Raw genomic sequence first — 22,984 nt, 5'->3', positions numbered from 1 at the left:
TTTAAACTTCACATGGAACCAAAAAAGAGCCCGCATAGCCAAGACAATCCTAAGCAAAAAGAACAAAGCTGGCAGCATCATGCTGTCAGACTTCAAGCTATACTACAAGGCAACAATAATCAAAACAGCACAGTAGTGGTACAAAAACAGATACATAAATAAGTGGAACAGAACAGAAGCCTCCACAGCAACACCACACATCTACAACCATCTGATCTCTGACAAACCTGACAAAAACAAGCAATGGGGAAAGGATTCCCTGTTTAATAAATGGTGCTGGGAAGATTGGCTAGCAATGTGCCGAAAGCAGAAACTGGACCCCTTCCTGACACTTCACACTAAAATTAACTCCAGATGGATTAAGGACTTAAACATAAGACCTAACACCATAAAAACCGCAGAAGAAAATCTAGGCAAAACCATTCAGGATATAGGCATAGGTAAGAATTTCATGACTAAAACACCAAAAGCAATGGCAACAAAAGCCAAAATAGACAAACGGGATCTAATAAAACTCCACAGCTTCTGTACAGCAAAAGAAACAATAGTTAGAGTGAACTGGCAACCAACAGAATGGGAAAAACTTTTTGCAATCTACCCATCTGACAAAGGGCTAATATCCAGAATCTACAAAGAACTATAACAGATTTACAAGAAAACCAACCCATCCAAAAGTTGTCGAAGGATGTGAACAGACACTTTTCAAAAGAAGACATTTGTGAAGCCAACAAACATATGAAAACATGCTCATCATCACTGGTCATTAAAGAAATGCAAATCAAAACCACATTGAGATACCATCTCACACCATTTAGAATGGTGGTCATTAAATCTGGAGACAACAGATAGTAGAGGATGTGGAGAAATAGGAACACTTTTACACTGTTGGTGGGAGTGTAAATTAGTTCAACCATTGTGGAGGACAGTGTGGCGATTCCTCAAGGATCTAGAAATAGAAATTCCATTTGACCCAGCAATTCCATTCCTGGGTGTATACCCAAAGGACTGTATATTGTTCTGTTATAAAGACACTTGCACATGCTTGTTCATCGCGGCACTGTTCACAATAGCAGAGACTTGGAACCAACCCAAGTGCCCATTGATGATAGACTGGACCAAGAAAATGTGGTCCATATACACCATGGAATACTATGCTGCCATAAAAAACAATGAGTTGGTGTCCTTTGTAGGGACATGGATGAACCTGGAAACCAACATTCTCAGCAAACTGGCACAAGAAGAGAAAATCAAAGGCTGCATGTTCTCACTCATAGGCAGGTGTTGAACAGTGAGAACACTTGGACACAAAGAGGGGAGTATCACACACTGGGGTCCGTTGGGGGTGGCTATGGGAGGGATGGGGGGGTAAGGATAACGTAGGGAGAAATGTCAGGTATAGGTGATGGGGGAATGGTGGCAACAAAGCACCTTGCCGTGAATGTTCCTATGCAACAATCTTGCATGATCTGCACATGTACCCCAGAATATAAAGTACAAAAAAAAAATACAAATGGCCAAGAAGTTACATGGAAAAAAATGTGCTACATTGCTAATCATTAGCAAATCTAAACCACAGTGAGATATTTCATACCAGTTAGAATGGCTGTTATCAGAAAGACAATAACAGAGAGATGGAGCTGTTACACACCATTGGTGGGAATGTAAATTAGTATAGGCATTACGGAAAACAGTATGGAGGTTCCTCAAAAAAATAAAAATAGAGCCCATAGGATCCAGCAATCCACCTACTGGTTATTTATCGAAAGGAAGGGAAACGAGCATGTGAAAGGGATATCTGCACTTCCATGTTTATTGCAGCACTATTCACAATAGCCAATATATGAAATCAACATAAGGCATTTTATTTTAAATGTCAATTTGGATGTCTGAGTGGGTTTTGAAAAGAGATGAGTAGCAATTAAGAAATAGGGTGAATGTTTGTGGTTTAAGTTAAATTTAATTCACATTTTAAAATAAAATTTTAATTTGTAAAATGGCTGGTGTTGGAGAAAATATTTCCATATTTTTGTTTAAGCTGTTTTTCAGAAATGTGAAAAGTTGTAAGTAAAGCAGTTACACTTTCACAAATTTAGAATCTCGTTTAAATCCTCAACTAATGGATTTCTAGAGTTTAACATGGTTCAGTGACTTTTTCTCATGCCTCTTAAGCACCATACAATTTGGCATACAATCCATATTTTAGAGTTTATCATCACCATCACATGATATTTACTGGGTGGCCTAGCATGTTGGGTGGTCCCCTGCTAAGAGCTATAAAACAGTTATTTTTTTAAAAGCTATCCTTGGCTTCTTGTGGTTAATGTGAAAATGACTGTTGCTGGACAGAGCTTAAATTACTGAAGTTTTTGCGTTTTGTTTCCTGACAAGACAAATTCTCATGACTCTAACATAGTTTCCCTTTGGACTTATCTGAAATTTCAGTCTCTTATGGCTTATCTATATTTGATCATCCTTTTCTACAATTTAAACTGATTTCATGCAGCTTTATGTATCCTGGAAATTAGCAACATGTCAGACCTAAGGAAATGACAACTAATTATTTTGTTTTGAAGGGAAGAAAAGCACTTAGAAGCTTCTTAGGGTGTTTAATTTCAAGCATATTAAACTGTAGCGTATATCAATTATAATTTCTCATAACTTTTTTGATTAATAAGCCTATTATAAGTAGCCAAACTATAAGATATTAAAAGCTCTTTGCAATGCTTTATATGCCCGTATAATCTTATACCTAAAATGTGCTTAGCTAAAACCAAGACTTTTATACTCTTCTTTTAAACAAATCATTTGCTTCCTTTTTCAAACATCTACTTTATTCCTGCTATATGCTGTATAACTCATGAGTGGTAGAAAGGTTAACATGCTATAAAGGGATGTACAAAGAAGTTGTCACCTCATATTGAAAATAATTACTGTAAATTAGGATACTCTTGAAGGATTGATTATTGAAAACATGAAGAGAAAGCCCTCCGGCTTCTTCTATACCAATTAGACAGACCTCTCCCACCCTTTCTTCCTAAACTCTTATCATTGTTTTTTTTTTTTTTAAAAAAAAAGGATAATAGCTTCAAGAATGTCAGTGTAAGCCACAGTTTTCTTAGATAATCTAGATGAGTTTATGTTTTTGCTTTGTTTTTGTCCCTGCCATGATGACTTGTTTCCAAGGAAGACATTAAAACAAAACAAATCTGAGTGGGATAGGTTTCTCAGTGCAAGTTTTCCTTTCATTTTTTATGTTATGGAAATAAATATTTTATTCCACAAGAGGAGTGTATTCTTATAAGAATGATGTTATTGAATATGTTGACTTAATTGTCTTGTAACATATTTCTATAAAGGTTATCAATTATTTTTTGTTTTCTAAGTTTAGTATTCAGTGGTGTCTCTTTTCACTGGAAATGTGTATAATCGGTTTTCTTTCTTATAATTGTTACTGCTCTTTGCTAGTATTTAATTATTTATAGCTGCCAGACATTTGTCTTTTAAAGGCCTTCCAATCCCAATCAGAATGAATAAACAATTAAAAGCAAGAAAGGTTTTGTAGCCCTAGCCCTTCTTTTCCTTTTGATTGTGTGTGTTCTATATAACAGTTAAATTATTCTTTATGAAATTAGTATAGCCAGGAAATGGGAGAATTATGCCCTAGGCTGAGTGAATGGAAAACATGTTAACATTTCCTTTGTAGGGGTTCCAGGGTGCCACAGGAGATTTGTAATGTGCTGTTATTTGTATTTTCCCCAGATCTCTTTCAGTTTATTATAATGCTGGAGGGATAATTAAATGTTCCTTAGCATTTCCTATGGCCTGCACCTCACTGAAAACATGTCGGCAGAGAGAGCAAATGTTCATCATTTCTCAATATAAAACAGATCCTGCCAGGGATCATGCCAAACCCGACGAACCATGACAGTCAAATCAATGTATGTTTTGCTTTAAATTTTTATTTTTGCCTTTGCTTTAGCAACTTGATTCTGATATTTGTTTTTCCCTATGGCTTATCATTTTATGGCATGACACTTCCTGAAATTGACAAGGTTTCCTGCCTACCTTTGTAATGCGTATGTGTGACGATATAAACTGTAAGAGAAAATGACATTTTGACTCCATAAATGTTTGCTTTATGTCCATTACATCCGTTTTACAGAACTCTTCTTTTATTCTTCATCAATATTCACTGAAAAATTGCTTATTTCTACCTTTTGTCTAGATATTGCAAATTTGGGAATCGTTAGTGTCACAGTTTTCAAGTTAGGGTTTTTATTATTTGTGACTGGAGATTTGATTCTCTGTTAGTTTGTATTCACACTGTAAACATAAATTAACTTGGTAACTTTTTTTCTTTTTGGGGAGGTGGGATGGGTATTACTGGAGCCAAGTTATACATAGTATCGAGGTATGAATGTGTATTAGACCACACAGCCTATTTTCTGCTGCCAAATCATTTAAAATCTGAAGACAGGGGTTCTGTTTTTAAATTTGATATTAGATTGCACAAAATAACTTCAGATAGTCATTTAAAACCACATTTTCTCAGATAAGAATGTTTCTAATATAGCTATGAAGTGGTTGGACTCTGTAAGATTGCAATTCTGGTTTGAACTCTGGGTTTTTCAGTCCTTAACTATGTCAGTTTGGACAAGTTATTCAAGTTTTATTACTGTTTTTCCCCTAGTGATTTTATAAGGCATAAGCTTGTTTTGTATTATTTCTGATTGTTTTTGTTCTCTATGTATATATGTTTCTTATTAAGATCAGTCATGATTTAATGTATTTTGGTTTGTCTTTGTGTAAAATGAGAAATTCAGTGCCACTTTCAACCCTATTCATTTTCTCTTTACATTCCCAGATTCTGTGATACACTTTAAATAACGTATCTTTTTAAATCCTTATCTTTGCAGACTTATTAGTCATGTTGCTTTGCTTTGTAATCTATTAAGAACAATTGTCTATCTCTTTATAACCAATTCTTTGTTTTCTGTAATGTTAAATATTACTTTAATACTTGTTAAAGACAGTAAAGAAGACTTTATTCAAGGGATGACTTTAATCGGGTTTTGCAGTAGGGGAGAGAGATGGGCCTCAACTTTGAATACTGCAAGGAAAAGTGGGGTTTTATAGCCAAAAAACAAGATGAATAGCCAATGGGTGGAAATAAAGATTTGGAAAACAATGATGTTGTACATTTTTCTACTATTGAGACATTATAAAATCCTCATAAATTTGATTATAACAGCCTACTGTTAATTTGTTTATCTTTCTTTAAGTACAGACATCTATGTAGTACAGTGATAGGATTTAATGTTTTACAATCACTAAGAAACGTTAGGGGCAAGGGGTGATTCTAGTTAAACTCATTTGATGGGATTCTTACTGAAGGCAGACCAGGATGATGACACAGCACTTGGAGGATGGTGGGAGCTGAGAAATTTGATCAGATATTGAAGCTGATTAAGATATTGAACGTGCAGAATTTTTGCTAAATTAGGAAGATTTCTGATAAAATTGGATGATACAGATCTGACCAAGGTCAAAACCTAAAGGGTTTAATGGAGCCTGATTATAGTTTGATCAGGGAGAAGGGCTTTGTTAGTAATACTCTGTAAATACCAATGGTTAACAAGGTACTGTTTTCTTCTTTATAACTTTTTAATCTCCGGTTCCATTATACAACAGTGTCCTGATTTCTTTCTATAAAATGTGTCTGTTTCTTGTGGGACTCCTTGCCAGCTTTACTTCTGTTAGATTTCTAAATGCTGAAGATTCATAGGACACTCCTGTGTGATCCTTAGGAATTCTTGCAGATCCCTGTGGATTTAAACACCATTTACTTTCATATGACTCTTTCCCATGTTCCAGACTTAACATATACAGCTGTCTACCTGATACCTTCTCTTAGATGTTCCTGGCATCTCAGATTTACCCAAAGCATACTTCATTGTTTCTAACATCCAAAACCTGCCTCTAGTGAATTAAACTTTTTATAACTTTTGTAGTGACACTCTGTAATACTGCTTTTTACTTTAAAGTCTTTATTTTCTGGTGAACATAGTGAACCAAACTTTCTTTTGGTGCATAGTTGGTCTGGTATATCTTTGAAAATTATGTTCAGTCTTTTGGGTCCTTGTGTTTTAAGTATGACGGTTATTAAGGTCATATAGTTAAATTCACTATTTAACCCAAATTGACAATCTATGTGTTTTCACCCATATGTTTTGTCTATTTACATTAATTGAAGTTGGAGAACTATTTGGACTTGTGTATCTCACCTTATTTTTGCTTTCTGTCTTTTTTGGTTTTAATTTCTTACCTGTTGAAGGATTTTGGTGTTTTTCATTGTTATTTTTAAAATTTTTTCTTCAGGTTTTTGGATTTAGTAGAAACACTGAAATGAACATGGTCTACCAATGAGATGTGTGACTTAGTTCAGTGCCCACTTTCTATGATCCTACTGTGTGCCTACCCAGGGCTGGGCAAAGCAGCCACATGATATGAAGGGCACAGTCCTTATCTTACCATCTGTGTACATAGTAGCTTTCCCTGTAATTAGAAGTTATTTGAGTCTTATCAAGCAGTTAAGCGATGAATCTAGGACAGTTCAGGGTTGGAGAATATGGATTTTCATCAAGACTGGAAGTTGGGGACAGGGATAAGCATGGAACTGGCTGTGGGGCAGGGGCACAAAGAAAGACTCCCTGGGAGACCAGGCAAAGCAAGTGAGTGAATGGGGCAGAGGCTGTCTGAGGATGAGGGCATAGACCCATATGAGCCTGTGGCCCTCCTTGCACCTCCTCCTATTGCTGATCTGTTTCAGAAGGTTCCCTCCTCCACAGCTGAGAAAGGGCCACTGAGGACTCCAGTATTGCCCAGACTTCTTATCTCGAAACCAAGGAGGTCTTTAGGTCAGAAACGATCAATGTCTTAAAAACAAAAGCTTATCTGTTTGAGCTCCATGATGATAGGATTTATACTTCATGTTTGGTTTTCCTCAGCCAACTTATTCAGAGCTGACATGGTAGAAACCAGTGCCTTGGGAAACCATGTTTCCAGTCATCCTCAGACACTACAGATGTCACAGCTCTGACAGTTATGAATTCATCTTAACTGTCAATGAAAAGTTATCCCAGGCAGCCCTAGTTCTTTCCTTTGTCCAGCGTTTACTGATTCACACATTATCTCACTTGCGCTGACTCTCAAGAGGCAGGCTACACTGGAATTGGTATTTGTGCCTCTATACTTTCTTTTAAAGACAAGAAGTTAAAGCAGAGATGTTAAGTGACTATTCAAGAACACAATGTATAAGTAGCAGGGCTTGGATGCGTTTTTTTCTGGCTCCTTGTCTAGGGTTCACATCAGTCTAACCAGATGCCCACAGTCACGTGTAGGAGCAGTGCAGGCACAGTGTGTCTCGTCTGCTGGTTGAGATGTGTTCTTAGTTGGCTGCTTTCTACCCTGCTAGAAAGGGCTGCACAAGGCTGCCCCACCTTGGTAAGACAACTGCCTTCCATGGTCTGGACTTCAGAGAGAAAGAAGTGAAATTTCTCCTTGGCTAGTGCACCCAAAATTGGCTGGACTTGTAGACCAATTCATGAGGAGTTGGTATAGAACAGTGCTTGACATGGAGCCAAGACCCTGTAGGTACTTAATGAATGGATAAATTCTAAGAGCCAATTCAAGAACCTGATGAAGATTTACTGAGGAAAGGGAGTTAGCTAGATGATCTTAATTGCATGATTTTGGGATATGTAATTATGTTAAAACACAGAAGTTTCTTATCATCTTGACACTGACCTGTTATGTTTTAAAGCTTACTCATGTCTTGGCACATTTAGGAGACAGTAACTCCAGGACTCAAATGTAGGGAAGTAAGTTACAGCAATACAAGGGCAATGTTTCATCTTTTGAGGAGCAGGACTGAGGACTCTGGAAATGACCTGTATAGGCAATAGTAACCTGAGTAACTGCAAAATGAATGGACTCTGGTGAAACACATGTCTTTCTTAAAAAGAAGGCAGTGGGAGTGCAGATGTGGTTGGTAGGAAATGTTAGAGGATCCCTCTTTGGATTGTGCAACCTAGATTAGAAAGAGAAAAAGGAAGTTGTGAGGCTGCCAAGGCCCCTTCCAGGTGGTAAGGCTGTGCTCCCTTGTTCTGATGATGTGCTGGGGTGTGCCTGGCTCCCACGAAGTTGTCCCGTCCTACAGCAGAGTCTAGAGACAAGATTCCAGCGAGGGCTCCTGGAGGGTGACTTGCTCTTCCATCTTCCCTGACAGCAGGATGGCCTGGCCAAGGCCTAGAGGCAAAAGAATTCCTGCCGCACTCAGCCTCTGTAAAAGAAGACAAGGAAAGGCAAATGCCTAAAGAAAAGAAAGGCTTATCTATACAGAGTTCCACATGTAGACATGACTATGTGCTCAGTTCAGATTCACTTCTAAATAGAACTCAACCCTGATGCTGTAGATTTGACCTGGACAAATTCACACTACCTGGTTTCACTGGAGACATGAAAATCAGCTCACAGTGGGGAAAAGACAACTGATTCATGTGGAAGATACAACAGAGGTACTGAAAGCATTTTTCTTAATGGTTATCCCATTTTAAAATCCATCATTTTCTAACTTGACATCTTTTTAAGGGGAAATATCTGTAAAAAACTGTATATCAATCTGTAACAGAAAAATACATTTGGAAGTCTGCAGCCTGAGTCTGAGAGAGCTCTAGATGCTAAAAAAGCATCAGGGCCTGGTTGTCAGTGCCTATGATGATTCTGACAAACAGGGAAACATGGTCTCTAGAGTGACACATAAAGGCTTTCAGCCAGATTGCTTTGTATGGTACCTGGGTGGAGTCCCTGTCAGGTGGTTAACATTGATTAATTCTGTTATCTAATCTGCAAATCTAATTCACGCTTTGTTCTTGTTCCTCTGGCTTGCTTTTTCTGGTCCAGGATTCATTCCAGGAACACATGTTGCATTTTGTCATGTCTTCGTGGTCTCCTCTATTCTGGGATGTATCCTCATTCTTTCTTATTTTTTTCATTTCTGTTTTTGAGATGGAGTCTCACTCTGTGGCCCAGGCTGGAGTGCAGTGATGTGATCTAGGCTCACTGCAACCTCCGCCTCCTGGGCTCAAGCAATTCTCCTGCCTTAGCTTGACAAGTAGATGGGATTACAGTCATACACCACCAGGCCCAGTTAACTTTTGTGTTTTTAGCAGAGACAGTGTTTCACCATGTTGGCCAGGCTGTTCTTAAACTCCTGACCTCAGATTATCCACCTGACTAGGCCTCCCAAAGTGTTGGGATTACAGATGTGAGCCACCGCACCCAGCTGCTTATTTTTTCTTTGTCTTTCATGACTTTGTACTTTTGATAAATACGACTTGTTTTGTATAATGTTTCTCAATTTATATTTCTCTATTATTTTCTCATGAATAAATGCAACTGGGCAAGAATACCACTGAAATAGTGTTATATCCTTCTCAGTGCAACATATCAGGGATCACACGATGTCTGTCTGTCTCACTACTGCTGATATTAACTTAGATCACTTGGATAAGGTGGCATCTGCTGGATTTCTCCACTGAAAATGTATTATTACCTTTATAATTAAGAATTATGATAAAATATTTGGGAACTATGTAAATATCCTGATTTCTAATCATACCATTGCATGATAATTTTAGCATGCATCTATGATTCTTGGTGGAAACCTTTATATAGTGCTGCTTGTCACATAGAGGTTTTTTATTCCCATAATTCTTTCCAAATGTATTAACTGGGATTTTCCAACAAAGAAGATTTTTCCCTTTTGTGCCATCTTTCTCTTACTCCTCTTTTTCCCTTTCTATTTTTCTAATCTATCTGAATGAACTCATTAGTATTAGTCTTACTTTATGGACTCTGGTCCATAGTCACATTATTTTGTTACTCCAGTTTTCCCAGATAAGGCCATTGGGAGCTCCTTCATGTTGCCTTATGTTGTCTTTCACAGTGTTTTCATCAGATTTTAAGCATATCCCTACATCTTGGCACGAAAAATTATTTCAGACTCATCTTATTCTTCATCCAGGCTTGAAATGAGCAATTCTGCAAGAAACCCAAATTTCTTTTTTTAAAGGTTGGTATTTAGAAGCCAAAATCCTGGGCACTAAGGGTGCTCATTGCTCCTTGCATATCACAATTTGTAAGCCCTTTCAGTGGACAGAACTAGGAAATATATTTATTTCTATACATAGAAACATTCGTCTATATCTATTTCTACATTTGTAACAGTGTATATTTATATGTAATTTATAATCTAGCCAACAGAAACCATTCGTATCTCCATTTTTCATTCCAACATCATGGAATCTTTCTAGCTCTCCTTTTTCTTATATGTAATCCCTCTCTCAAACAGTATCTTATTCAGCAGAGGATACATATAAGTATACTTTCAGAATTACTAACCCATATCTCTTAGAATACAACATTACTAATTAGTATGATAGTTATTTATAGTTTTGTCTTAGAATGTTGAATCTAAATACTAATTTCCAAATTTAGTTAGGTTATTTTCTCTGCCACCCTCTTCAGTTTGGTTATTTATTTATAATACATTTTGGTTCATTTCATATTGTTAATAGATGTTGGATTATCCCCACCCCATCCTGCTTGTTTCTAATTATTTTTTGGAGTGTGTGAAACATTAACATGGTTCTGAAAGTCATATAGTCAAATGCTCTTCAGTTTGGAGTGTTACCTTAGTCTTTTTGCCTCATTTCTTTTTGGAGAGCAGGGGAGTCATTAATTGAGGTGGTTGAATTTTATTTTGCAATACACTATTTTTTAGTTTATTACTAATTACTAGTTTATTACTAGGGTAATAAACGTACAAAACTTTATTTTTCTAATAAATTACACATTTATTACATTCTCTGCTATTAATTTCTTGTGGATTTGACTACTTTACAAGATACGTAATTCAATGCTGCCCTCTTCTGTCAGTGTAGCAGAATCTAGCTTCTTTAGTTAATTTATCTTTAATGGTGGAGGAAGGACTTGTGTGTCCTCCAGTTGTTTGGCTCTCTTTTGTATTTCAGGACCCAATTTTTTTTCCTTTTTCTCTTCATTACTCTATTGCCAAAGATTTCTTCTCCTTTGATGTGTGTGTGTGTGTGTGCGCGCGTGCACATGCGTGCATGTGTGTGTGTGTTTTCCCCAGGAAAAATATGCCAAATCAAGCATAATTTTAAGCCTCTTCCCTGAAGTCTTCCTGGTTATACCTTCATATGTTTTAGTGTTTTCACTCTTAAGTCACGATTACTATTTTTGGTGGTGGTTTTAAATGCATTTTATGCTCATCAGTAACTTCCTTCTTTCTTTTTATATTTTTTTCAGCTTGCCCTTAGTTGCTACAAACACTTTTGGCAGAACAGGCGAAGGAGAAATTGCTCATTGAAATATGCTGGTTTTTTTCTTATCTTCTTTAACTTGCTCTTACCTGAAGTTTGGGCCTTTTTTTTGTCTTTTGTCTTTAAATGATATCAAAGATATAGTTTTGTTTGTGTGTGTCTGGCTTTATCTGATCTTGTTGACTACTATTTTTGGAAAAGTATTGAGAGTCTCCATTGGCTTTAGCCACTTTAGATCCCCATTGTTTTTACTCCAATTTCTCTCTACATGTTAAAAGTTTCACATCCTGTCTTTATACATTGAGCAGTCTCTGGAAATTTTACTTTGCATAATTATTTGGAAATATTAAGTCAGTAATTTACTCTCCCAGCACTTTTATCAGTCTTGGAGCATTTCAAGTTTGATCATTCACCTCCTAGCTTTTATGATACTGTTTTTACTCCGTATTTTGATTTTGTTCTTTCAAATATCCTTTATATTTATATGTTACTTATTTATACTTTTCTGGAGACTATTGTATTTAGCTTTATGTACTTATTTTAAAATTGTTTTTAAATTTTCCATGACTTCCTTGCTCTTTAGACCTAGATTCAGAGATTATTTTAAGGATATACTTTCCTATTTTGTTTATCTGAAGGAGGCAGTATTTTATTTCTAATCTTAAAAAAAATGGTGTGTCTGGGGAGGGGTGTGTTGTAAACATTCTAGCTCGATAGCTTTGTTGAGAGGTAGAGTAGTTTTTGCTTTTGACTTTAGCACTTTGAAAATACTATCATTGTGTTCTTGCTACCATTATTGTCATGAGAAAGACACTGCCAGGCTAATTGTTGGTTCATTTTAATGTGTTCTTTCTGGTTGCTTTAAGATTGTCTTTATTTAATATTTCAGTTTCCTTACAATTCATCTACTTGTCGTGATTTTTTTTTAAATCCACCTTGAAATATTTCCTTGATGAATTTTTGTTATATAACTTGTGGAAATTTTACAACCAAAAATTATTATTTTTTGCCTGTTGTTTTTATGTTCCCTTTATGGGATTCTGATTAAATATATATTTCACAGTCTTATTGTATCTGCCAAATTTTTTAACTTCCTACTACATTTTCCATTTCATTATCTGTCTAATATGCATTCTGAGTAATTTCCTCAGTCTCTCCAGTTTCAATAATTCTCTCTTCAACTGTATCTAGTCTATTGCTTGAGCCATCCTTTGAGATTCTTGTTTATATTCACCAGTGCTTTTCATTTGCACAAATTCAGTCTTTTGTGTTTCAAGTCTCATTTCTGTTTGTAATTTTATGTTTCAAGGCTCTCATTTTGAGAGCCTTGTCTTTCTTATTTTCATGATTTTCTATTTATTTATTTAAATATTTTACATAGTTTAAAAAATATTTTGTGCCTGAATATTTTAATGCTGAATTTATTTTGATGCTAATGGGTCTATTTTTCATAGATTTTTAATATGAATGCATTTCTGTATTTACATACTTGTCTTGCCTAACTACATATTCCATCAGGGAAAAAATAGTGTATATTCATATCTTTATATATAGCTTAGAGTCTGACATCAGGTAATTTTCTGGAATATAGTCATGGAATGAATAAAAGAGTTTCCATTCTTCTTCCTGCTCCCAGAATTTTACTTATTTCATCATTGGACAAATTAAGTTTCTAGTTTCTAAGCAGTTCCCCCAACACCCCTACAAAAAGGAAAGGCTCCATTAATTGCACTACTTTCAGAGTCCTTGCACATAGTACAATGCCTCCTTTTTGTTTCTCTGACAGCCAGGAGTCTTAGGTAACTACTTTTCTCATATTCCATTGTTTTTTGTTCCTTAATATTCTAGAGAAGTTACACATCAGTCATTCTTATCTGTAAAAAGCAGTCTCTATTGTCTGCTGGAGGTGACTGATTTTTTTTCTTTAAATTTGAAGATATCTTCGAAATATGACTTCTTTTTTGCTATTCTTTTACCAATTTTGTAAGGCAACAAATGATAGCTATCTGCAGATCCTGATCTTAGTTTAATTCATAGTGTTTTCTTTCTTAAAAAAAGGCTTTAGTAAATTGATAGTTTTTAATTGTGTAAGTTGATGGGGTACAAAGTGATATTACAATATATGAATAAAATATGAAATAATTAAATCAGCCTAGTTAACATATACATCTTTTCAAGTACTTAATTTTTTGTGGTAATAGCATTTGTAATTTACTCAGTAGTTTTGAAATGTACAATATTCCTAACTATATTCACAACACTGTAATAGAACTGAAAAATAAAAACGAAAACATATTTCTCCTGTCTGAGATTTATATATCTTGTGATCATTATTTCCCCATTCTGCCAACCTCATCCTTTGTAACCACAGTTCTACTCTCCTTCTAGTTCAATTGTTTTAGGTTCCATATATAAGTGAACCTGTGGTGTTTGTCTTTCTCTGCCTGGCTTATTTCATTTAGCATAATGTTCTCCACTTCCATCCATGTAGTTGCAAATGACAGTTTCTTTTTTTAAAGGTTGACAGTATTCTGTTCTATATATGTACTGCATCTTCTTGAACAATGAATCTTTTGATGGACACTTAATCTTATAACTTGGCTATTGTGAATAGTGCTCCGAGACCATGAGAGTGAGTGCAGGCATCTCTTTGAAAAAAACTGATTTAAAATCTTTTGGGTAAACATCCAGAAGCAGGATTTCTGGATTACACGGTATTTGTAGATTTAGATTTTGAGAAACAACCATACAGTTGCCCACAATGTACAAATTCATATTCCTACCAACAGTGTACAAGAGTTTCCTTTTCTCCACATCCTGCCAACATTTCTTTTATTGTCTTAGTAGCAGCCATGCTGACAGGTGTGAGATGATATCTTATTGTGGGTTAAATTTGCATTTCTCTAGTGATGACTGATGTTAACCATTTTTTGCATACACTTGTTGGCCGTTTGTAGTTTTTGAGTACTGTTTACTCAGTTCCCTTGCCTTTATTTTATTTTATTTTATTTTTTGTTTTGGTTTGTTCTTGCCATTGAAATGTTTGATCTACTTAAATATTTTAAATATTAACCTCTTATCGGGTATATGGCATGCACATATTTCCTCCCAGTCTGTAGATTGTTTCTTCCTACTGTTGTTTCCTTTTGGGTTTGCTCTAAGCGCATTCGTCTACTTTAGCTTTTGTTGCCTGTACTTTTATAGTCAGATCTGAGAAATCATTGCCCATGTTGTGCAGTGGTACATGGAATTACATGGGATTTCTAGCTTTAGATTTTGAGAAACAACCGTACAGTTTCCCATAATATTGTGCAGTTGTGTACATGTTGTGCAGTTTTTCCTCTGTTTTCTTCTAGTTTCATAGTTTCTGATCTTGTGTTTAAGTCTTTAGTACATTTCGTGTTGAATTTTGTGTATGGTGTGAGATTAGGGTCCAATTTCATTCTTCTGAATGTGGATATTCAGTTTCCCCAGCACCATTTATTGAAAAAGCTATCCATATCACATTGTGTGTTCTTGGCACCTTTGTCAAAAATCAGTTAACTGTATGTATATGCATGTGTTTATTTCTGAGTTTTCTATTCTATTTCATTGGTGTGTGTGTGTGTGTGTGTGTGTGTGTGTGTGTGTGTGTCTCTTTTTAACCAGTACCATGCTGTTTTGATTACTATAGCTTTGTAGTGTAGTTTGAAATTGAGTAATGTGATGCTTCCAGTTTTTTTCTTTTTCTCGTGGTTAGCTATTCAAGGTTTTTTGTGGTTCCATATGGATTTAAGGATATTTTTTATTTCTATGAAAAATGACATTAGAATATTGATAGGAATTGCATTAAATTTATGGATTGCTTTGAATAGGAGGGGCATTTTAACAATACTAATTCTTCCAGTATGTGAACATGAGATATGTTTCTATATATTTGTGTTGTCTTCAATTATTTTTTTTATCAGTGTTTTATAGTTTTCACTAGTTAGGTCTTTACCTTCTTGATTAAATTTATTCCCAAATGCTTTTACAGCTATCATGAATGTAATTGTCCTCTTGATTTCCTTTTCACAAGTTTGTTGCTAGTATATAGAAATGCTACTGATTTTTGTGTATTGATTTTGTATTTCAAAACCTTACTATATGTGTGTGGTTTTTTTCAGGTGTTTACAGCTTTCTATATATAAGATCTTGTCATCTGCAAACTGACAATTTCACTTCTTTGTTTTCTGTTTGGATGCCTTTTATTTCTTTCTCTTTGCTAATTGTTCTGGCAGGGACTTCCAGTATTGTATTAAATAGAAGTGGCAAGTGTGGGCCTTGTCTTGTTTCAAAACTTAGTAGAAAGGCTTTCAGTTTTTCAGCATTAACTATACTGTTAGCTGTGGCATAATGCTTCTCATATATGGCCTTTATTATGTTGAAGTAAGTTTCTTCTATACCTAGTGTTGAGTCATCCTTGCATCTGTCTTTGTAGATTATCCTTTTAATTTCATGTTCTGTTTGCTAGTATTTTGTTGAGGACTTTTCCATTTATGTTCTTGAAAAGTATTGGTCTGTAATTTTCTTGTAGTGTACTATTCTTGTAGTAAAGTTTATTTTCTTGTAGTTTTTTTAAATGTTTGGTAGAATTCAGCCAAGAAACCATCAGGTCCTGGACTTTTCTCTGGTGGGAGAGTTTTTATTCCTGATTCAGTCTCCTTGTTATAGGTCTGTTCTTATTTTCTATTTCTTCATGGTTCAATTTTGGTAGTTTGTATGTATCCAGGAATTTATACATTTCTTCTGGGTTACCCAATTTATTGGCTTGTGATTGTTTGAGGTCATCTCTTATCGTTTGTATCTTTGTGTTATCAGTTGTAATGTGTCCTTTTTCATTTATATTTTATTTGAGTCTTCTCTTCCTTTCTCTTACTCTGCCTAAAGGTTTGTTAATTATCTTTCCCAAAAACCACCTCTTAGTTTTATGTTTTGTGTCGTCCTCTAATCTCTTTTACTTATTTTTGCTCTGATCTTTATTATTGCCACTTTTTTTTTTCCTGCTAACTTAGGTTTGAGTTTGTTCTTTTTCCAGTTTCTTGAAATGTAACATTAGATTGTTCATTTGAAATGCTTTTTCTTTTTTTGATGTAGGCATTTATCATTACAGACGTTCTCCTAAGGCCTGCTCTTGTGTTCCCATTTTTATTTGTCTCGAAATATCTTAAAATTTTCCTTTCCTTTATTGATTCATTGATCTTTAAGTAGCATGTTGCTTAATTTTCCTGTATTTAAAATTTTCCTGCCATTTCTCATGTTATTAATATCCAATTATATGTTATAATATGTGGTCAGAAAAGAGACTATATAATTCCAACATCTTAAATTTGCTGAGGCTTATTTTGTACTCTGACATGTGAGACCCGTCCCACAGAATATTTCATCTGCTTGAAAAGGATATGTATTCTATTGCTGTTGGACAGAATGTACTGTATATGTCTCTGAGGTCCATGTGATCTAAAGTGCTGTTCCAGTACAAAATATCCTTGTTAATTTTCTGTCTGGGTGATTATTTCATTGTTGAAAGTGGGGTACTGTTGTCCCCTGCTATTATTGTATTATAATGTATATCTCCTTTCAGATCTTAATATTTATTTTGTATATTTAAGTACTCTTTTTGGGTGCATATATATTTATAATTATTATAATCTCTTGACCTTTTAATTATTTTTAATATCCTTTGTCTCTTTTTGCTGTATTTGGTGTAAAGTCTATTTTGTCTGATATAAGTACTGCTACCCTTGCTATCTTTTGGTTTCCCTTTGCATAAAATATCCTTTCCATCTCTTCATTTTCAGTCCATGCATGTCATCAAAAGTGAGGTAAGTCTCTGTAGGCATATAGTTGGGTGTTGCTTCATTACACATTTAGTCACTCTTTGTCTCAGAGAATTTAATTTATTTACATTCCTGGTAATTATTGATAGATAAGGATTTACTACTGTCATGTGGTTATTTTCTGTTATTTTGTAGATAATATATTTGTTTATTCTCTGGGGATTTAATGGTTTTCTGTACTGGTATGCTTTGAAACTTTTTATTTTTGTTTTATATTTCCACTAAAGATTTTTTCTTTGTGGTTACCATGAGGCTTATATAGAACATCTTATAACTGTCTCTTTCACTCTATTTCAAAGGAAACAACCAACTTTGATTGTAACTATACATTGTACTTATCCTCTCCTCCACAATGTATATTTTTGATGTCAGAATTTTTATATTGTATAATATGTATCCCTGTCAATTCATTATAGCTATACTTAATAGTTTTTCTAAACTCTCATACGTGTATAAAACCCTCGTGCTAGGTCTTACCATCATTACAATTTTAGAGTATTCTGAATATGACTGTTTTACTTATAAAGTTGATTTTTTCTTTTGCTTTTTTATGGTTAATATTATTAATTAACAGCTTTTTGTTTCAGCTAAAAAAAAACTCACTTTGCCAGTTCCTATAAGGTGAATATACCAGTGATGAACTCCCTTTGCTTTAATTTTACGAGAAACATTTTATTTCTCCCTCATTTCTGAAAGATAGCTTTGCTAAATGAAGTATTCTTTGTTGTTTTTTTCATTTAACACTTTGAATATATCGTCCCACTTTCTCCTAGCATACAAGGTTTCTGCTGAGCAATCTGCTTACAGTCACATTGTCATTTTTTTGTATGTGATATGTTTCTTATGTCTTGCTGCTCTCAGAATTTTATTTTTGTTTTTGATAGTTTATTATGTGCCTTGATGAACTTCTTTCTGGACTGTATTGATCAGAGACCTGTATGCTTTCTGTCCTTGGGTGTCGGCATTCATCTCCAGAAGGACACTTCTCAACCATTATTTCCTTAAATATGTTTTTTTCCTGGCCCTTCTGCTTCCTATACCTTCTACAGTTTCCTATTAGGTGATGTTTGGTCCTTTGCTTCTGTCCCTTCATTCCTATAGACCTTCTTTCCTCTTCTGTGTTTTTTCTTCACTAACTATATAATTTTAAATGTTCTGTCTTCTAGCTAATTGATTCTTCTGCTGAATTGAGTCTATTGTTGAAGGTTTCTTTTGAGTTTTTTAGATCATTGTATTTTTTTTTATTTATAGGACTCCTATCTGATTTTTAAAAAATGTTGTCATTTCTTTGTTGAGCTTATTTTTGGTTTTCCAAATTCTGCAAAATTTCCTATCTGTATATTGTTATAGTTCACTGAACTTTTCTGAGTATTAATCTGAATTATCTTCATCAGTCATTTCATAAATCTGTATTACTTTGAGGTAGACTATTGGAGCTTTATTACTTACTTTTGGAGGTGTCATGATTTCCTCATTCTTCATCATTTTTATGTCTTTGCATTGTTGTCTGTACATTTGAGACAGCAGCTCCCTCTTCTAACCTTTACACATGTTCTTTTTTTTTTTTTTAATAAGTAAAATGGTCTTTTTTAAAAAAATAACTTTTATATATTTTCTTCAAACAAGTTAAAAGGTGGCAAAGTATCTGCTACAGTAGTTTGGAGGACTAGAGGACTGATGGGTAACAGCTGTTTTGTTGTTAGGTAAGTGGATATTAGGCATTCTATTCCTAAAATATGCCTGATGAGGCTAGATACCTAAAGCTACCCTTAGTTCCAGGAATGAGTATCTTCCATCTGCATCGGAATCAAATGCTCTCAAGCTCTCTGGTTCTGGCACAGCAGAAGAACCTAGGGAGGTCCAGATTTCCTGGTAGGTCAGCTTCCCATCCACGTCCTGGCCAGTCTTGTGGAATAAATCCTGAAGATCTTCAATGCTAGAAATTCCTGGTAGGGAGATAGGTCTTAGTTGGGCAGCTTTCTCAACTGGGTGTCCAAGAAACTGTGAAAATTTTGGCAATGCTGATGGCTTTGATGTGAAACTCTCTACTTGATCTTCATCAGCTGTCTCTGGAGGCCTGTTGCTCTCAGGTTTGTTTGTAAGGGCACTGATCAGCTGGAGTTTCTCTTTTAGCTTGGATGCCTGAGAATTTGAACTATCTTCTTTCTTTATGCTTTGGATTTTTACTGTATCTGTTCTGTTAGTGACTTGATCCAAAGACTCTCTTTTCAGAGTGGCAGATCTATCATCCATCATGCTGAAGGACAGGTTTGCTTTCTTTTCTACCTTGCTCATAGCAACCACATCACTTTCTATCAGGTTGACTCTCTGGGTAAGATTACTGACTGTCTCGTTCATTCCCTCGAATTTAAGATCATTCTGTCTCTGGAACCCCACTAGGGCACTGTTTACCTCCTCTAAAGAGTTGTGAAGGTACAGGATATCCTGTTTCAAATTCTCACTGTGGGTTTTATTGTCAAGTTCTGATGTGGCTGAAGGTGATGGAATGATTTGGTTGCTTCCAGCAGTCTCCTTCAAGAAGTGCTGATTCATATCACTCTGCAGTAATTCCATCGTTTTCTTGTGTTCATCCACAGTTTTCTGCATTGCTTCCACAGCAAGATGGACGCTGTTTAAAGTATTGCCAATGGAAGCTACACTCTTCTGAAGTCCCCCTACAGTGGCAGGCAGGCTAATCAAGTCTGCAGCTGACTTAACATTGGCTTTGAGGTGGTTCACTGCAGAAGTCAACAGAGAAATCTGCTTATTCATTTCTGTGATGTTTATCCAGACTCTGTTCAAACCCATCTCTCCAGATTCAATCTTCTCAAGTTGTTTTTGCTTGCTGAGTAGTTCTTCATTAAGTTTAGGGATTTCTTGGAATGAGCTTTTCTGATTAGATTCCATTGTTCGAAATTTTTCTTTGAGGGCATCCAGATCCTCCTTGAGAGCAAGCCGCATCCACATCAAGCCAACACAGGCCACAACACAGGCAGCGAGGATGACAAAACCACCGAGCGGGTAACAGATCTTGCAGCATCGTAAATAGTCTCCCTTGGCAAAGCGAGAGCGATTTCCAACCACACCGAATTCCTCTTCCTCCTCGGAGCTTGACTCAGAGTCTGAGTCAAGAGGCTCAGTGCGAAGCAGGCAGTGACTGCTTGGCCCTTTCTTGGGCTTCTTTCTCCGGCTGTCCGCAGCCAAACCAATCAATGCATTGAGCTCTTTGCGCTTTTTCATCTTCTTGTGTGGAGTGAGTGGAGCCCCGACTCCTGAGCTGCCAGGTTCGTACCCGACGCCCAATTCCCTTCCTGCCTTGGAGCTGCCTTCCAGGGTTGGGAATCCTGGGCCAGAGCCCCCTGGTCACTCCCACCTAGGGGTGGGACTGACCAGATCCGCCAGGGACTGGAGATTGGAGCCCAGAGGAAACTGGAACTCAGATGGTTGTGGGAAGTCAGGTAGAAATGGCCAAGGAGGTGGCGACCCCAAGGGATAACGCCTTGGGCGCAGAGTGTTAGTAAAGAGGATGGAAAGAGATCTTTATTTCCCAAAGGGTGAAGAAAGCCAAGTCCAAATTTAAGGATTCTCAGCGCTGATTAAGTAGGCAAAACTTCTAAGGGTGCTTCAGGAGTTGGGGAAGGGCACACAAAATAGGCGTTTTGAACCTCCGGGGCAGGATTTCCAATGCAGAGTGAAGAGAAGCTTGTTTCTGAATGGGAAGAGTGGGGAGGTGCAGGGCAAGAACGTGGGAACGCGTCAGTTTCTTCCTGGCTGGAGAGGTCGTGGCAGGAGGGGGCTCCCTGCAGCTACAACCCCAACACTGCTTGGCCGCACAGAAAATGCCCGGGTCAGGAAGCCGGCTGGGGTGTGTGATGACCACCGTTCTCCGGCCTCTGTCCTGAAAATGAAGGGGGCCCGAGGCCTTGGAAGATCCGGAGCCCGGTTAGAAGGGCTCAGCTTGAGAGAAGCCAGTCCCGCCCCTGCGGGACCCGCGCCCGGCTGTCTGGGCCTGCGGACGCGGTGCCGCGGGCGACCGCAAGCGCTCCCGCCGGGAGTTTGAGGTCTCCGGCAGGGGCAACTCTCGGCCACTCACACACGCAGACACCACTCCAGCCGCGACTCTGGCCCCTGCTCCGGCTCCGGCCGCGGTCGCGGTTGCGGTTGCGGTTGCTCCCGACAAGTTGTTTTTGGTGGCAGTGGCGGAGGCGGCGGCGGCCGCGGGCTCCAGACCCAGGCCATCTCCTAACCTTTACACATGTTCTTTGGCAGGGATAGATCTTCACTATTTAGCCTAGTCTATGATTCTGGAAGGGCCAGTTGGTGACAGCCCCAGGCAGGTAGAACTTGTTGTGAGATCTCTAGTTAGCCAAGCCACTGCCTTCTGCTCAATTGTCAGGTGGGGCTACTGGTTAGGCTCTGCTGTCCAGTGTGACCACTGGCTGGGGTCTGCTATTAGGCATAGTTTCTGGCTGGAAACTGCTGTAGCTTCCGCTCAGACTAGTCACAAGATACATTCCTTGCATGGCCAATTCAACTCTTTGTGATCTATAGCTGGGCAGAGCTGCTGACTGGGCTCCCAATTTAGGCAGTATTGCTGCCTAAGACAGGTCAGAAGAGAGGCTATCCTCTTTAGAAATGCGTGATTGACAACTGACTACCTATCAAGGTGGAGCCACAGGATGGTTTCTTTTGTTTGTTTGTTTGCTGAATTGACTGGCTGTTTTACCTCTGTGGTCAAGCAAGTCTAGCTCTTACGCTTCTCCAAATTTGTGGAAATGGATGAGTTATTGGGTGAGCTTTTAGGCTGAGTGGAACCCTTGAGTTTTAGGTTCCACTGAATGGAACCACTGAGTTTTAGGCTGAGTGGAACCACTGCTTGACTTCCTGGGTCAAGCTGGGTATACTTCTCTGAGATGTGCAGAGGTGGAAGCCTCCCTGCCTTTGCAAAGTTGTTGGGAAGGCTTATTGGGTTTGTGGAGCCACTGCTTAACTCTCTGGGTAAAATTGGTGTAGTCCGTTCATTTCTCTAAAATCTAAAAAAGTAGGATTCTTCTTTTGTGAATGGCGTCATTGTGGAGGTTTTTGGCTTCGTAGAGCTGCTGCATGACTTCCTGGGTCAAGCCAATTTAACTTCCTCATGTCTCTGAAATGGAAGGAAGTGAGCATCTTTCTGCCTTGTACAGGATCGTTAGGGTGGTCTTTGAGGTTGGGCAGGATGACTTAGATGTCTAGGACTCAAGTTATGATGTACATCCCATCAGGCTTCTGAAGACCACCAGCTCAGCTTTGTGGGTCAGTTATGAGGTTGACTGGTATCTGCAGTTGGGTACCACAAGTGGTAGGAACCACCAAGACTATGATGTGATCACTAGGACCTCTGCCTCTTTTGTTTCTACCTGATCCCAGGTGGTCTAGCTATGACATCTTCACTACTGTTTCCTATGAAATAAGATCAAAGTGGACTTTCTAGGAAGCATCCCGGAATGGAAGGGATGGATATGACTGCCTCTATTTCACACCCGTGCCCTCACCTCATAGAAATTGTGGGCCTAGGGAAATTCTCTTCATTTGGCATTGTGCCAACTTAGAGGAGTATGAGGGATTTCATAGCTGGAGTGAGACTGTTCTTCTTACCTGTCTCATTGTAATTTCGTTCATTTCTATGGACCTCCTTGGTGTCACAGTCTTGTTTCCAAGTGCTGGGGTTTTAAAAAAGATAAT

At 37.3% G+C, this 22,984-nt stretch overlaps 2 protein-coding genes across 7 annotated transcripts in view; one reads left to right on the top strand and one right to left on the bottom strand.

The window, feature by feature from the left end:
• CRPPA (CDP-L-ribitol pyrophosphorylase A) overlaps positions 1-22,984 on the top strand; it is a 324,254-nt gene that overhangs the window by 289,151 nt on the left and 12,119 nt on the right. The window lies entirely within an intron of this gene.
• LOC108303138 (EF-hand calcium-binding domain-containing protein 14) lies at positions 18,847-21,325 on the bottom strand. Of its 3 annotated transcripts, none has more exons than XM_017526892.2 (2): positions 19,517-21,325; positions 18,847-19,429 (listed from the first exon to the last, which is right to left on the bottom strand). In XM_017526892.2, exons 1-2 carry the CDS (start codon positions 20,501-20,503, stop codon positions 19,013-19,015), a joined length of 1,404 nt encoding a protein of 467 aa, XP_017382381.1. In that variant the 5' UTR covers positions 20,504-21,325; the 3' UTR covers positions 18,847-19,012. The 3 variants fall into 3 exon arrangements, with proteins under 3 accessions (XP_017382381.1, XP_017382382.1, XP_017382380.1); XM_017526893.2 differs by having other exon boundaries at positions 19,709-21,325; XM_017526891.2 differs by having other exon boundaries at positions 18,847-21,325.

Source organism: Cebus imitator, unplaced genomic scaffold (genome assembly GCF_001604975.1).
Source record: "Cebus imitator isolate Cc_AM_T3 unplaced genomic scaffold, Cebus_imitator-1.0 Scaffold45, whole genome shotgun sequence".
Taxonomy (NCBI): domain Eukaryota; kingdom Metazoa; phylum Chordata; class Mammalia; order Primates; family Cebidae; genus Cebus; species Cebus imitator.
This window is presented reverse-complemented; position numbering and strand designations above follow the sequence as displayed.

Coding starts and splice junctions, on each gene's coding strand:
- LOC108303138 (XM_017526891.2), bottom strand. CDS start 20,503: ATGAAAAAGCGCAAAGAGCTCAATGCATTGATTGGTTTGGCTGCGGAC.